The sequence below is a fragment of the Gadus macrocephalus genome, chromosome 21, assembly GCF_031168955.1.
Source record: "Gadus macrocephalus chromosome 21, ASM3116895v1".
Classification (NCBI taxonomy): domain Eukaryota; kingdom Metazoa; phylum Chordata; class Actinopteri; order Gadiformes; family Gadidae; genus Gadus; species Gadus macrocephalus.
In genome coordinates this window covers 16,906,425-16,922,441 of record NC_082402.1, presented here as the reverse complement: position 1 = coordinate 16,922,441, position 16,017 = coordinate 16,906,425, and the positions used below count along the sequence as shown (strand labels likewise).

Genomic DNA, 16,017 nt, shown 5'->3' with positions numbered 1-16,017 from the left:
CATCACTTTCCTCGGCCACCACGTCACCCTGCAGGGGGCGGTTCCCCTCCCGGCCAAGGTGGACGCCATCGCCAGTTTCCCACGCTCGCGCACTGTGAAGTCCCTGCAGGAGTTCCTGGGCATGGTGAACTTCTACAACCGTTTCCTCCCCCATGCGGCCCAGCTCATGCGACCCTTGTACAACGCCTTGCGGGGCAGGAGGCCGGCAGACGTGTTGGATTGGTCCACAGAGATGACGGCTGCCTTCGATTCTGCCAATACCGCGTTGGCCAAGGCTGCTCTGCTGGGGCACCCGTCTCCGACCGCCCCTGTCGCTCTTACTACGGATGCCTCTGATTACGCCGTGGGGGCTGTGTGTGAGCAGCGGGTGGGCGGAGCCTGGCAGCCGCTGGCCTTTTTCAGCAGGAAGCTCCGTGACAACGAGCGGAAATACAGCGCCTTCGACAGGGAGCTCCTGGCTCTTTTCCTCGCCACCCGTCATTTCCGTTTCCTGTTGTAGGGCCGTCGGTTCATGGCTTTTGTTGACCACAAGCCGCTGACATTCGCCATGGCCAAGTCTTCGGAGCCATGGTCTGGTCGACAGCAGCGTCAGCTCTCCGCCATCTCTGAGTACAACACTGACATTCAGCATGTGGCCGGCAAAGACAATTTTGTAGCTGACTGCCTCTCTCGGGTGGTTATTGGTTCCGTCCACTTGGGCCTCGACTACGCAGCTATGGCTGGGGATCAGGCTACGGACTCTGAGGTACAGGCCTACAGGACGGCCCCCACAGCGCTCCTCACGGAGGATGTGGTATTTGGCACGGCCAACACTACGCTCCTCTGCGACGTCTCCACTGGCCAACCGCGCCCCATGGTGCCTGCTGGCTGGAGGCGTAAGGCCGATCCACGGCCTTTCCCACCCGGGGGTGAAGGCCTCTGCCATGCTGGTGGGGGTCAAGTTCGTCTGGCCTGGCCTGCGGAAGGACGTCGGGGCCTGGGCCGCTGTCTGTGTGGCATGCCAGCGTGCAAAGTTGACTCATCATACCAAAGCCCCCTTGGCACTCTTCAAAGTGCCGGAGAGGCGTTTCGACCATGTGAATGTGGATCGCCCCCAAGGACGATCTTCAGGCCTCGTCGGCAGAGCTGGTGTACGGCCAGCCCCTGCGCCTCCCTTGGGAGTTTCTTCCGGACGCCACGGCCCCGTGGTCGGTTGCCTCCCATCGAGCTGCGTCCCGGGACATTGCGGACGCTTTCGTTCCCATTCCGACATCTCACCATGGCCTCCCCCGGTCATTCGTTCCCAGGGATTTACCGTCAGCCAAGTACGTTTTCATCCGCCAAGATGGCCACCGTATCCCGCTGCGGCCCCCCTACGATGGGCCCTTCCGCGTCTTGGAGGGTGGGCCTAAGAACTTTGTTGGGGATATTGGGGGCAGGCCTCAGCGGGTGGCTATAGATCGGCACAAGCCTGCTCATGTGGATATTGGCGAACCGCTCCAGCTGGCTCAGCCCCCGCGGCGGGGGTGCCCGCCTGCGGCAGCCTCGACACCTGCCCCTGCGGCAGCCTCGACACCTGCTCCTGCCTTTTGCCCTTCTCCTGTTAAGCGCAGCCGTTCTGGCCGCCTGGTCCGCCCCCCTAGCCGTTGATTTTTCTAGGGACTGTTTTGTGCTAGTATGTTCTGTTTAACACTAGTGGGCGTCCGATGTTCTCTGTAGGTTACCTGTTCGGTCTGGACCTGTTAGTTTGGTTGAATTCTGGGGGGGCCTGTGTGGTGACCCACAACTACAATGATAAGACATTCACCAAGGGACTGTACCTTTTTAAGGAAAAGGGTTTTGGGATAACAGTTCCGGTTTACGACAGTTCCGGTTTACGGCAGTTACGTTTTGAACTCATGCTGGAGTAACACTTGTTTAATTGAAGTGGAGAGTAAAGCCGACTCGACCCGTCTCTTGTCTCGTCATTTACCGCACTCCACACAGTAGTTGTTATATCTGCTCAATGCAGCAACTCCTCACTGTAGTTGTATTGCGCGATACAAAGTACCTGCAGCAACAACGTAGCCTAGCGACAGAGTGTCAACAATGGATCCAGAGTACCTAGCACAAGGCATTATGCTGGCAGTTTGAAGTTTATGATAGAAGGTTATGATAGCTATTGGCACGTCAACAGCTGTTGCCTCCAAACTTACCGGGTAGGGCATCTAAGGGCGTCGGCTATTTTTCACCAGGCTGTATCCCTTCACCCTATCGTGGAACTCCTTTGTGGACACGTTGAAAATACAGGGACGTTGCTGCCACATTTCAACCGAAGTTGTCTCCATTATGTTGTTCCATTTTCTCTCGTTTTCTTTTTTAGCATTCTTCTTCTTGCTATTGATCGTATTCATTTTTGTAGTAGTTACTGTGTACTCAGCGTAGTGCAGTGAAGTCAGTTGGTTAACACTGCGCGTGAGCTCCAGCTGTCCCTGGGGTTCCTTCACGCAACTGGGGGCGGGGTTCCCTAATGTCAACAATGGATATGCCATGCGATTTCCCCAAAAAATTCTGACGTGCCAAACTTTTCGTCGTGGGGTTTTCGATCGTCACAGACGAAAACATCGCAGATCGCAAGCATGTCACATTACAAGACCTCGTCTCGTTGCCAACCTTTAAAAATCGTGTACGACTCTCAAATTTGTCTGCGAAGAACGAATCGGGGCAAAATCGGGCTGAAATCGTGTAGTCTGAACTAGCCATAAAAGATTTGGCTGGTTCAGACTTCCCGCCAGCCATAAAAGATCAAACTGATTAGTTTGCGAACGAGTCAACACTAGCTGACACGCCCCAACTGGGATCTTTGGAAAGTTTGTTTGAAAATATACTTAAAATTGAAATGTGTACGAGTCTGCCCCTACCAATTAGTAGGCGGGGACTTTTCAGAGCTAGTGTACCTTGGCTGGTCCGTTGGTAGGAGTGGGAGGGGTTATTGTTGAGTGGGAGGGTTTTTTTGGTGAGTGGGAGGGTTTTTTTGGTGAGTGGGAGGGTTTTCTTGGTGGGTGGGAGGGGTTTTTGGTGAGTTGGAAGGGTTTCGGCCGAGTGGGAGGAGTTTAGGGAGTGTTTAGTGAAATTATTGTATACAAAGAGAGAGGTAGGATCTGTCCAGCCTTTTCTATCTGCAGAATATCAGTTATACGATGTGATACTATGGATGATCGTTTAGCATGGATTACTGGATTATTTTAGAGCAAGTAGAAATGCTGCACTTTACGACTTACATTTATTCAAAATCACTAGCACAATTTCTTATCATGATGGATTGTTTTTTAGGACTTTCCAAGGAAGTACAGGCCATTACAAAATCTGCCATGCCTTTTTGGCATGGTGAAATCACAAGTGGTAGTGTTGTCGTGACAATTTATGAGATAATGCGTCAGACAGATAAGACTTCAAGATCCAAAATATCACACAATAGTTGTAGAACATTTACTTATTTTAATGCAGGCATTAGGGCTGTCACTTTTTCCAAAAATGAAATTCGAACGAATTTCGAATGTCCATAATTAATTCGAATACATTCGAATACATTCGACCCCCCCCCCCCCTGCTCGGAGCGCGATATGCGGAGCGCATGTCGTCCATGGCACACACAGCCTATATAAACGAACAATCTGTGAGGCCGACCTCCAACACGGCATGCTGCTCTTTTTATTCCTTACGGAAAGAAAATTACAAGTAGTCTCGCAGCTCTCCGTCACCGTTGCAGCTGCTTGTGTCAGCCGTGCTGAGTCCCCAAACAGGCTGCCCATCGCGCCCAGCGCAGCAGCGGACTTTTCTCCCTGTCGTGTGCGATCAGTGTCGGTCTCCGTTTCAGTGAGCTCGTGTGAGAGGCTTTCAGTCACGAGATGTTTCTGTGCAGGGGAAAGGTGGACTAACCGGGAGAAGCGGGGATCCAGGAGGGCCGCTTTATTGAGGAGAAGCCACTCGCCGCTCTCTTCTTTATAGCGCATTTTTACAGTTCGAATGGAGAATTACACTTCGAATTCGAACTTTTCACCCCACCTACGAACGAATATTCGAACTTCGAATAAAAAGTGACAGCCCTAGCAGGCATACATCAGTATCCCCTCTAGCAGAGTGAGCCCACAATACAGTTAAACAAAGCCTTTTAACGGTTTCACCCCCTCCCTGAAATGTACTTGTCCATACATCACATGGGGGGAAATGTTGGCATGCAGGATTCTTTCTGGTATAGATAAGGGGTCCTGGGGACCGGTTCAGCCAAGGGAACAGGTTAACAAAGGGCCACAAGCTAACACCAGTCTACAGATGGGCTGGAAAAAAGAGAAAACAAAGCTTAACTTATTAAAACTAAACAACATATGGATTTTCCATCAGTGTCCTACCAGGTATTTGATGGATAAGCCTACCAGTTGATATAGTCCAGCTGGGAGGGGGCGGAATTCTCAGACCGATCCCTTAAAGTTCTGACACGTAATATACCTTTTTGACCTTTGACACAGATATTTGGTAGGTGTGTAGTGGATACAGACCTCGTGGTTTTAATTGTAAAAGTCCTGTTGTCCACCCCTATAACTAGGATTCAAAACATCATCATCTACAGTGTTGAATAATAAATGTGTATTCTTTTTGAGCTCCTACTAATCGATCATGATCCAATGTTCTCTCTTTGGTTGCAGCATGTGTACAGCCAGCAGGAGGTCAGGGAACTGCTTGGACGCTTGGATCTGGGAAACCGGACTAAGATTGGGCAAAAGGGATCCTCTGGGCTGTCCCGGGCGGTCTCTGCCTACGGCATTGTGGGTAAGATGGCCAATATCCAACTATGGAAAATGATGCAGTCAGGTATTCATGTGTATAGGAAATAAAGGATTGAGGTATGATACGTATAACAATATTTAAAAGGGATTTTAGCAAGAAAAAACGTTGGTGAAATCAATACAAATATAATCCAATAGAAAACCTGAATTTAAAACCAACCAGAATTGGAACAACTGATGTGCTTTTGTTATTGTTGATTCAGATGTTTTGTGAATGTTTACCAAGTTAAACTAAATTTGAAAAGGAATTTACCTTTTTATAGTTGTGACCTGTTTTTATCAATGAATAAACAAAGTGGATAGTCTTTGCAAATTTAAGATGGCCAATAGCTGCATGTAGCCTTTGAACTCAATGGCTTGAATTGATGTTAGAATGACATTTGCCGAAATGTGAAAGGAAGCGTTTGGCTGTATTCAAGGGCCAAATCATTGAGGGGTTCATTTTTGTGTTGGATTCAATAATCAAGCTGAGGAATATGTGTATTGTTCACAGTAACATAACCAGGGTCTGATTTGACATAATCAATTAAATGTCAAATGGTAGAATTATGTCATATCTATTACACTCCTTACTTTTTGAACCACTTTCTTATACTTAAATTGATGACTTGGATATCTCCTTGTTATCGAGTTTCACAAGCGAGTTGAATTCTGGGTGTTTAGAGGAGAAAAGGGGGATAGGCTAATGTGAATCCTACTATAATTGTGTGCTGATCTTCCTTGATTTACCTATCTTCATAGCTGGATACCAATGCCCCCCCCCCCTAGTTCAAGGCTAGTTCAAAAAGATTATGAACTAGCCTTATTTATCCTTACTAGATTGACCTGGACTCAAAATTCTTTCATCATATTAATCTCTAAAATCAGATGCATCTTTTTCACCCTGGTCTTCTGCTCTAAAAATGTTTACTTTTCCCACAATTTCATAGAAAAGCCAAACGTCCAGTTCCAACCCATTTTGCCTATATGACCATTTTGTTATTGTATAACTACCATACAGCTATCATTAGGTAGATACCATTAACAGTGCACATTTTCAGATCTGTACTCTTTTAAGAAAACCCTTAATTCTCTTGGGAAATGTGTGCTTGGAGTTTTCTTGAGGTTGTGTGATATCAATCGACAGTTTCACCGTGTGAATGAGGCTTCATGCAGTTCAGGAATGTCAGAGGCTCAACGGGATAATGCCCTGTACTGGTGATCCTTAGGTTGAGAGTTTGAATCCTGATTAGAGCATTATGAACAAGCTGAACATGAAATTCTGTCATTGCCACTCATTTAAGAAACACAACATTGAACAGCACCTGAAATTCCTCAGGCAATCAACATTCCGGCTCATTAGTTTCCAAGAATCGGACTGCCAAGACACAGTATGGCAGGGGGAACTTCTTTATTAACCATTTTTCCTTCATAATGAACTCTGTCATATTTATATTTCTTCCGTTAGTGTTCTTGACTACAAGTGTTTAATTTCCCCAGAATTTAAAAGATTTTTCAGGTATATCCTTTGAAGAAAGCCCTTAATTCACTTGAGAAATGTGTGCTTTGAGTTTTCTGGATGTTGTGTGCTTATCAATAGACATTTTGACCATGTGAATGAGGCTGCAGTTAATTTTTTTAAGTGGAACATCTTTCCTTAAATATGACAATTATATGTTATATTTTTACATCTTCCATTAGTTTGTTCTTGACTTTTAATTAATCGCCGCTTGCGGTTATATTTTATTATTATGTAATTGTAATATGTCTTGCAATTAGTACTGTGTTAATACCAGGCCTATGACTTTCCACTAGCCAAATCAAGGGTGACTAGTATAATGCAGGCCTTGTTTTCGTCTGGGTAAAACTATGTTTGAGGCCATTGTGTTAAACATATTAATAGTGAGTAGGAATACATTGAAAGCGACATGCCTACAAGGTGTATCTATGCAAGGGACTCACCCTGATTAAATAACTGCTGATCACAGTTGAATGACGGTTTATGTGTGTTCCCGTCAGGGTTTGTGCGTTTCCTGGAGGGCTACTACATTGTGTTGATCACCAAGCGCAGAAAGATGGCCGACATTGGCGGTCACTCCATTTACAAAGTAGAAGACACCAGCATGATCTACATCCCAAATGACTCTGTCAGGGTCACACACCCCGATGAGGCCAGGTACTGCACTACTTAATGACTCGGGGGCACACCCGACGAGGCCACTTAGTGTACTTCTTAATGACTCAGACGCCAAGTACTGCACTACTTTTTGTCCTTTTTAGTTGCATTGTTTTATTCTATTCATCTCACAGGGTCCCACTGAAACCCACTGGTCTTCTTTGCTTGCCTTTCTCTCTGTAATTCTTTATTATTCTTTCTTTAATTATTTTTCTCATTTTCTGTTAATTCTTTCTTTTAATTATTATTATTTTTCTTTCCTTCATTCTTTATGCTATGATTTGTTTGTTTCCATATGCTCTGTGCTCATCCTAGGTATGTGAGGATCTTTCAGAATGTTGACCTGTCCAGCAACTTCTACTTCAGGTAAGATGGGTTCAGAGTCCCCCATTATTATACATGGTCCATTATTATACATGGTCCTTTATAATACATGGTCCATTATAATGTATGGGTCCATGGTAATAAATGGGTCCATTATACATGGGTCAGTTATAATACATTGGTCCATTATAGTGCATTGGTCCCCATTATAATGCATGGTATATTACATGGATCCCCATTATGGTACATGGGTCTCCATTATATTACATGGGTCCCAATTATGATACATGGGGTTCCATTATAATGCATCAACGTTTGCTGCTCAGGGGCCGTATTCACAAAGGATTTTAGGGCTAAAAGTAGGTCCTAACTGGCGAATTTAGGAGTAACTCCTAAAAATAATGGGCGTGTCACTCTTAAATTTAGGACTCCTAACTTTTTTCACTAAGAACAATTCACAAAGTATTTTAGGCCTAAAAGTAGCACCTAAGTCGAGGAGAGCTTAAAAGTCCTCAAGAGGACTCCTAACTCAGTAAGACCTATTCACAAAGAATCGTAAATGCCTGCGAGACGAAATGTTAGGGTATTAAACTTGTTGTGGAGTTAATCGCAATGCAATAACATCCCCAACAGGAATAATCCGATTAGTCCCGAAATAAAATGTTTGGCCATACTACGTTATTTAGCAACAGGTGCAATGCAACTTTGCAATGCCGACGATTTAAAAATATCGCAACCATCAGTCAGCCGTGCCATAAACTTTCCTTTGGACATTCAACAATTACACAGGATCAAAGCCAACTACATGGCAATTGCAGGTATGCCCGGTGTGGTCGGTGCTATTGACGGGACGCACATAAAAATAATTGCGCCATCAAAAGACGAGGACGTGTTCGTCAATAGGAAGAAAGTGCATTCCATCAACACGCAGGTTGTTTTTGATGCAAATTTTAACATAGCCTGGATGTTGTTGCAAAGTGGCCTGGATCTTCAGCTACCCATGATTCGCGCATTTTAATGGAGAGCGGTCTGAGGCAGCTTTTTGAGATGTACCAGTTGGGTGTCACTTGCTGGGAGACAGTGACTATCCATGCAAGACGTGGCTCTAGACACCCTACCTCAATCCACAACCGGGAGCACAGTTAAAGTATAACATGTAAGTGATTACGCATATTACGCTTAGTCCTACGTGTGAAACACATCGTATTGGCTCTTTGACGCCTTTTATTTGTTGAATCCATATTTATTATTGTTTACTGATTTCTTCCATATATGCTAGAGCACACAAACATACACGAAATGTTGTGGAGAGAGGAATTGGGCAGATGAAACGTCGGTTCATGTCCTCCACGGCGAAATACGCCTCACCCCAGAGAGGGCAAGCACAGTCATTACTGTATGTGCCATTCTACACAACCTCTGCAAGCGGAGGAACATTCCACAGCCAGACGATGATGATGATGATGATGGCGATCAACATGACAATGAATTTGGCCGGCATTTAGGGATCACTTTGAAAACACATTTTAGGTAAACACCTTGGCACAAATCAGTCAACACTTGTGTAGTTCATAACATTTATTTTCTTTTAAATTTTACGTATTTTTATTGTTTGCTTTCTCTCTCTCTTGAACGTGCAGGCTACAACGTCATTATCGTGGTCTGCACAAAATTGTCATTGTTTTTTCTGCTAACTGCACTATAACTACTTAATAGGAATTCATTTCTAGCCTAGGCTATTTCCTTGTTTTTCGGTGATTCAGTGGGCTCGTCTGAACAACCAATCACCGAACTGACCGATCACCGATCTAAACTCGTGCACGAGAATTGACGTAATCCATAGCAACGGCGCGTCACTCTTAGTTCACTCTTTGTGATTTATTCTTAGTAAGAGTAGGTCTCAGCGGCTTTGTGAATAACTTTTAAGAAAAAACTCCTACCTAAAATGTTTTAGCGCGAGTTAGGAGCACTCCTAGCGGTAAGATAAAATGCTTTGTGAATACGGCCCCAGATCAGTATGTTCTAGCTTGTGAACCAGAGCAATGAATGGATTTGAGAGCGGGATTTGTACAGGATCTCATGAAGAGATTTATTGCCGGTCACTTGCTTAATTGCCCCTATCAGTATAATTGTAATCCGAGGAAGAGGATGTTTCTTCTGCATGTAGATATAAAAGAAAATCTGTCAGATGTGCCTGGCCAACATGGCATGGCGATCAATAAAAAAGGAAATCCAATTAAAGCTGTGTATAAAACATTGTCAGAAACTCCAAAGGGATCACTATGTAACTCCTCTCTGACAGCACTCAACCACACACTGCCCCTGTTCTCCATGAAGGACTCGCTCATCTGTTTCTACAGTTTAGCCAAATGTTCATCTTCATTTGATCGGCCATATTAAGATTTATGTTTTGCAGGCCAATTCGATACATTTTGCCTCAATTCATTCATTATATTACATAGTATAAGTTTGTCCAACTTAGCAATGTCGTTACTACCCACTGGTACTGCTTGTTTGCATGGTAAAACATAAACATTTTCAACGTTGTTTTTTGGCTAAATATAGAATATAAGTTGAAGGTTTAAAAAGCTCAAATATGTATATTACCATATTTCTACATGATTTATTATTGTTGGTGTATTTTGCTGTCCTCCAGCTATAGCTACGACCTGAGCCACTCGCTGCAGTACAACCTGACCATGCTGCTGAGGCCCTGGGAGCTGAGTTCCACGGTGGAGCCCTCGGTCGACGAGGAGCACCCCTCACAGAGCCGCCAGGACAGCTTCGACATCTTCGAGGACGAGGGACTTCCCATGCAAGGTCACTTTCCATCCCCCCGTTAAATGAATCATTTGTAGTGATTAAGTAGACAATTTAATGTTTTTGTCTGTAACTGAGACCATGCCAATCCATGCCATTCTGTCCTGGCAGACTTTAGCCGTGGCCAATCCACACCTCTCCACTATGGACACTCCTTGGTTTTTACTGCCCTCGAAGTGTCCACATTAAGAATCATGTTGGTCAATCGTTATCTGTGTCTTCCCATGATTATGAGGAAGACACAGTTCAATCAAATACTTGCTCTCAAGAAGTTTCCTGAAATCTTGACCATTTCCCCATTGTCTCTAGCTGTGTTCAGTGTTGGCACATGTTCCCCGACCAAGCTGGCCTTTTCATAGTTTGACCCAACCTGGGAAAATGTGTTTGTGACCATGGTTCTGTGCTGTGTCCAGTGGTGAACGGGCTGAAGAATGAACCCTACCTTAAGTATGTCTGGAACGGGAAGCTCCTGGAGCGGGTCAAGGACATCGTGCATCACGATTGGCTGATGTACATCATCCACGGCTTCTGCGGCCAATCCAGTATCCTTCTTCAAAGCGCGCTGCTGCTTTCTCTGGTCGTGTGTTTGGTGTATTCAACAATAGTGCATTGGGTTTGTAATGCTATGGACATTAAATATGGAGGTAAAACAATATATTGATTCATATTCTACATTAGTTCAATATTTACAATAATTCAATTTTATTTGTATAGCCCTTAATCACCATTACAGTCTCAAAGGGCTTAACAGGCCAAATATTTATTTTGTTACATTTAAGTGAACTGTGTTTCTTAATTATTTAATTGTTAGCTTTTAATTGTTGAGTGCATCAAATGCATAATCCAATTTTTAGGTACGTTTTTGTACATATCTTTGCCAGAACTTGTGCAGAACCAACTATGAGATAGAAATAAAATAAAACATACAAAATGGCAATTAAAAAATGGTGGTCTGCTGACTAAACAGGGGCCAGGAATGATGCCTCCAATCTGGTAAGTGAATAGTCGTTTAGAAGGTTGGACTGGTAGCACAAGGTGAGTGCATGTGGGTTTTCTTCTTACATAATGCATTTCTTTTTCTTATTTTTTCAATGACTCTGTAGCATTGATTCATTACTTTCTGGTGCATGGGCAGAACATAATCAACAGGCTTATTTATTATTCTACAGCACAGTCCTGGGACCCATATTATGACGCTTTCCATCTTGAGACGTAAAGCTTCACATTCCCTTCAGAAAAGGAGAAAAAAAAAACACATTCAAGTCATATTTCAAGTGGAAGATAATATTGCCGTCTGCTAGCTCTGTGATCCAGTGTTGGGCTCAATTTGCTGGGCCGCTTCCCTTCCATCATGGCTTAGTTTTGTGGTTGAAGACTAATTTGTAATGCTTACATCATAATCAATGTCTCTGTTGTCTGCAACATAAATTGAGTCATTTCTTGGAAAATGTACTGGCGCACCTTTCCAGGGAGAAGAAACTGATTTCAAGTGTCCAGTGCACACCATCATCAGCATTATGATACTAATCGAATAGATAGATAGATAGATAGATAGATAGATAGATAGATCCTTTAATAATCCTTTACAGGAAATAACAGTGTCACAACAGCGTTTGGACAGACATAACAATCACACACATTCCCTCATATAGCTAAAATACTTAAATACTTAAACAATAAATACAATAATAAATACTACAAAGTGCAGTTATTTTTGTGCATTATAAAACCGTATGGCAGCTGGTACACAGGACTTCCTGTACCGCTCCGTTTTGCACATTGGTGCAATTAGTCTCCGACTGAAGGTGCTGTTCTTGATCACCTTCAGGGCGTGGAGTGGGTGAGTGGGGTTAGACATTATTGAGGCCAGTTTGTTGAGGATTCTGGCCTCTGCCACCTGCTGGACCTTTAGCTGCTCAGCCCCGACCAATGAGCTGGCCTTCCTGATCAGCTTGTCCAGTCCGTTTTTGTCCGCTGTGCAGGCGTCTTCTCCCCAACATGCCACAGCGAAAAACAGAGCACTGGCCACAGTAGGGGTTGGCAGATGTTAAATGACCTTAGTCTCCTCAAGAAAGTGTCGACTTTGTACCTTCTTGTACACCGCTTCCATATGACTTTTCCAGTCCAGCTCACTGTCGAGCTGCACACCAAGGTACCTGTGGTTGGCGACCATCTCCACCACAGTGCCCCCGATGCTGATTGGTGTTGGTTGAGTCCTCCTCCTCCCCCTCCTGTAATCCACAACTATGTCTTCGTGGTGTTGAGATGGAGATTTTTGTGTGTACTCCACTCCACAAAGTTGTCTATGGTGTCTCTGTACTCCTCCTCATTTCCCCCTTTAATGAGGCCAACAACAGCTGTGTCGCCTGAATATTTTTGCAAGAAGCAACTGTTAGTGTTGTGTTTGTAATCAGCTGTGTACAGGAATGGTGAACAGGAATGGAGCCAGCACAGTTCCTTGTGGATCCCCTGTGCTGCTGAGGATGGTGCATGAAATATTGTTCTGTAGGCGCACATACTGTGGTCTGGGATAAAGGTAGTCCAAACACCACAGTACCAGTAATGGATCCACCTTCATCATCTCCATCTTCTCCCCTAGCAGACGTGGCTGGATGGTATTAAAGGCAGATGAGAAGTCAAAGAATGTTATCCTTACAGATGCATCAGGGGTGTCCAGATGTGTGTATGCCCTCTGCACCATGTAAATGAGGGCATCATCGACACTGATGTTAGGCTGATATGCAAACTGTAAAGGGTCCATTTGAGTAGATACACTAGTGCAGAGGGAGGAGAGGACAAGTCTCTCAAATGTCTTCATTATATGTGAAGTGAGCGCTACTGTAGTCATTGTGGTGCGTGGGATGGGTCTTCTTTGGGACAGGGACTTAGGGAGTGCTTTACTCCTCTCTGGTGGTTGATGGTTTAAGTCATGCTCCCTAACCCCGGCAATGCAGAGCTGGTCATCTACGGCCGGCCCGTCCACGTCACCCTCATCGCCAGGCGCTCCAGCAGGTTTGCTGGCACTCGCTTCCTCAAAAGAGGTGCCAACTGTGAGGTAAAAGGCTTTCCAAGACAACGTGTGTGTGTGTGTGTGTGTGTGTGTGTGTGTGTGTGTGTGTGTGTGTGTGTGTGTGTGTGTGTGTGTGTGTGTGTGTGTGTGTGTGTGTGTGTGTGTGTGTGTGTGTGTGTGTGTGTGTGTGTGTGAGTGAATCTGACCTGCCGTTGTACAGTAGATGTGTGTGTATTGTGGTTCTAGGAAAAACATGGATGTCAGACTCCTTGATAGTTTGCTTATAATTAGCCCTCGCTAATCATGTAATTGGAGCAGATTCATTTTTTCTCCTCCTATTGTTCACTAGAATAACAAAAGCACTCTAAAGGGTTGCCCTTTACGTTAAGGCTTGTTGATTTGCTTGTTTTCTCACATCTGCACCCAGGGCGACGTGGCCAACGAGGTTGAGACGGAGCAGATAATCCACGACGCCTCCGTCATGTCCTTCACAGCGGGAAGCTACTCCTCCTACGTCCAGGTGCGTGGCTCCGTGCCCCTCTACTGGTCCCAGGACATCTCCACCATGATGCCCAAGCCCCCCATACGATGTGAGTCCAGTTCCCAAGCCACGCATGTCACTCACTTTGTAAAAGCTGATCTAGGGTGTAATGGATAGGCTGTCTGTTGGAGGATGTCCGGTGAGAACTGAATCAGGATGCTGAGCTTTATTACGACCAAGGGTGGAGTTATGACCTGATGGAACGAGTGGTTCTGGAAACACAGACAGAATGAATAAGTATTCTACTTGATAAGTAAATGACAGTTATACATCTGACACGTGCACAGATAAACTATATTTACATCCCTAATTAACTTTACCCTGTTCCTATTACTGGTAATAACAATGTCTAATTCTTATCTAACTAGCATTATTATACAATAATCGAGCTGCTGGTAAAAAAAACATACAATTAAACATGCAGAGGTGTTCACATGGATGGCTACACACGTTCGCATACAAATCTATATCCACCCCCCCTGAACATGTTATCTCCCCTAGGTAGGGAGTTATATCGTCTTCAACCAGCCTGACGTTGTGTATGCCCACGGAAGTATATACATATCATTTACCCCGAACACAGTGGGTTCATTACTCTTTAGCAGGCACGTCGTTAGACCTGGGCATTCGGGGCTATAGCCCCAGATCTTTCGGGATCAGCCCCGGATCTCTGCCGTATAAAAACGTGTGTGTGTGTGTGTGTGTATATATATATATATATATATATATATATATATATATATATATATATATATATATATATATATATATATATATATATATATATATATATATATATAAAAAAAATAATAATACGGTAATAATAGCTGCTTTCGTACACGTAAGTACTAGCTGCTCTTCTGAATGAATGCTGCATCGTTGCAGCAACATTGAGGACGATCGCGTTGAGTTCTGCGGTCTGTTCTGCCTCCGTGCTGTCTGCGTCAAACCAAAACAAACCTGAGTGACAGCGGCCGCACTTATCCCGCCTCCTGCGAATTTACGTAATATCCCTCCCCTTGCAATGCCGGCGCTGGCACTGGTCGCGGGAGCAAGATGTTATTCAAACAAAAATGCATCAATCATTGTTTTATTCTTTCATTACACAATTTCTTTCATTCTTATAAATAAAAAAAAATATATAAATACATAATATATAAATCTAGCCAACTTGGTGTCGCTAAACAAATTCTGGTGTTGCTATGGCAACACCCTGGCGCCCGCCACTTCTCAGAGGTCTTCTCAGGTCAAGTACAGTTATAAAATATCGTTGATAAGATCGCCGCCCCTACCCTCTGGAACTCCATCCCCCTGGCCATCCGTAACTCTGATTCACTGCAGTCTTTCAAAAGTCAACTCAAAACACATCTCTTCAACATCACTTACAACACCTGACAAAAATGTTTCACTCTCTCTCTTTCTCATTGTCCTATCTTTCTCTGTATTGTTGTTTTGGGAATATTTGTATGTATGCATGTATGTACTGTACTGTTCATTTGTATCCTTTTTGTTTTGTGTTTTTTTTGTAAAGCGTCTTTGGGTACCGAGAAAAGCGCTATATAAAACCAATGTATTATTATTATTATTATAAGAGATGGATATAAGAAAATTCTTTGGGAAGAACAGGGCAGAGCAAGAACAAGTGGTGGAGAGTGTGGCATCATCTCCCGCAACCCCTGATGAGAACACTTCGATCAGCTCAGGTTTGTGAAAAGCAGCCAGTCGATAGCTTAATTTTGATTGATTAATGCTGGTCTGGTGTTACTACCTAGTAGCTAGCATAGTAGCGGCGCCTGTCTTGTCTCTCTAGTAGTCGTTCATTCTAAAACACAACAATCTTTTGAGAAGCAAATGGTTGCAGCCTCTATAGGCTTACTGTGGCGCTGATGTGAGAACTGTATGCATGCAATACTACTACTCATAGTAATAATCGGAGAGGGTTGAGAAACAGTGGGTTGACAATCCATTCTAGCTTGGTACCTCATTTTGAAAATCCCCAAAAAAGAAACTACACATAGGACTGTTCTTTCAATTTTTAATACATTGCTTTGGAGGTTTTCAATCTAACATCCCACTGGTTTGATTTTACCTAAGAGAAAAATGTTTATTTTTTAAAGCATCCACAGCAGCCTTAATAATGAGATTATGAGACAATGAGAATGAAGCGGCAACAGTGTGACTGTTGTCGTGGCAATTTCTGTATCAGATATTGCGTCTAAGCAGATGAGATATTTAGATGCAAAAAGCACACAATACTGTTGACAATTAGTGGTTATATATATTTGTAATAAAAGTATGAACAAAGATACATCACAACATGCATCAACAAACAACATAACAGGCATACATTACAATAATTTGAGGC

General features: G+C 43.9%; 1 protein-coding gene across 3 annotated transcripts in view; it reads left to right on the top strand.

Annotated features, from left to right (window-relative positions):
* Positions 1 to 16,017, top strand: part of fig4a (FIG4 phosphoinositide 5-phosphatase a) — a 93,079-nt gene that overhangs the window by 6,184 nt on the left and 70,878 nt on the right. For 2 of the 3 annotated variants that reach the window (XM_060042100.1, XM_060042101.1), the window contains exons 3-9: positions 4,662 to 4,785; positions 6,801 to 6,957; positions 7,273 to 7,323; positions 9,938 to 10,101; positions 10,515 to 10,643; positions 13,056 to 13,156; positions 13,539 to 13,701. In XM_060042100.1, coding sequence (XP_059898083.1) covers positions 4,662 to 4,785; positions 6,801 to 6,957; positions 7,273 to 7,323; positions 9,938 to 10,101; positions 10,515 to 10,643; positions 13,056 to 13,156; positions 13,539 to 13,701 — 889 coding nt within the window. The remainder of the gene's footprint in view (positions 1 to 4,661; positions 4,786 to 6,800; positions 6,958 to 7,272; positions 7,324 to 9,937; positions 10,102 to 10,514; positions 10,644 to 13,055; positions 13,157 to 13,538; positions 13,702 to 16,017) is intronic. The other variant, XM_060042102.1, reaches the window with a different exon arrangement.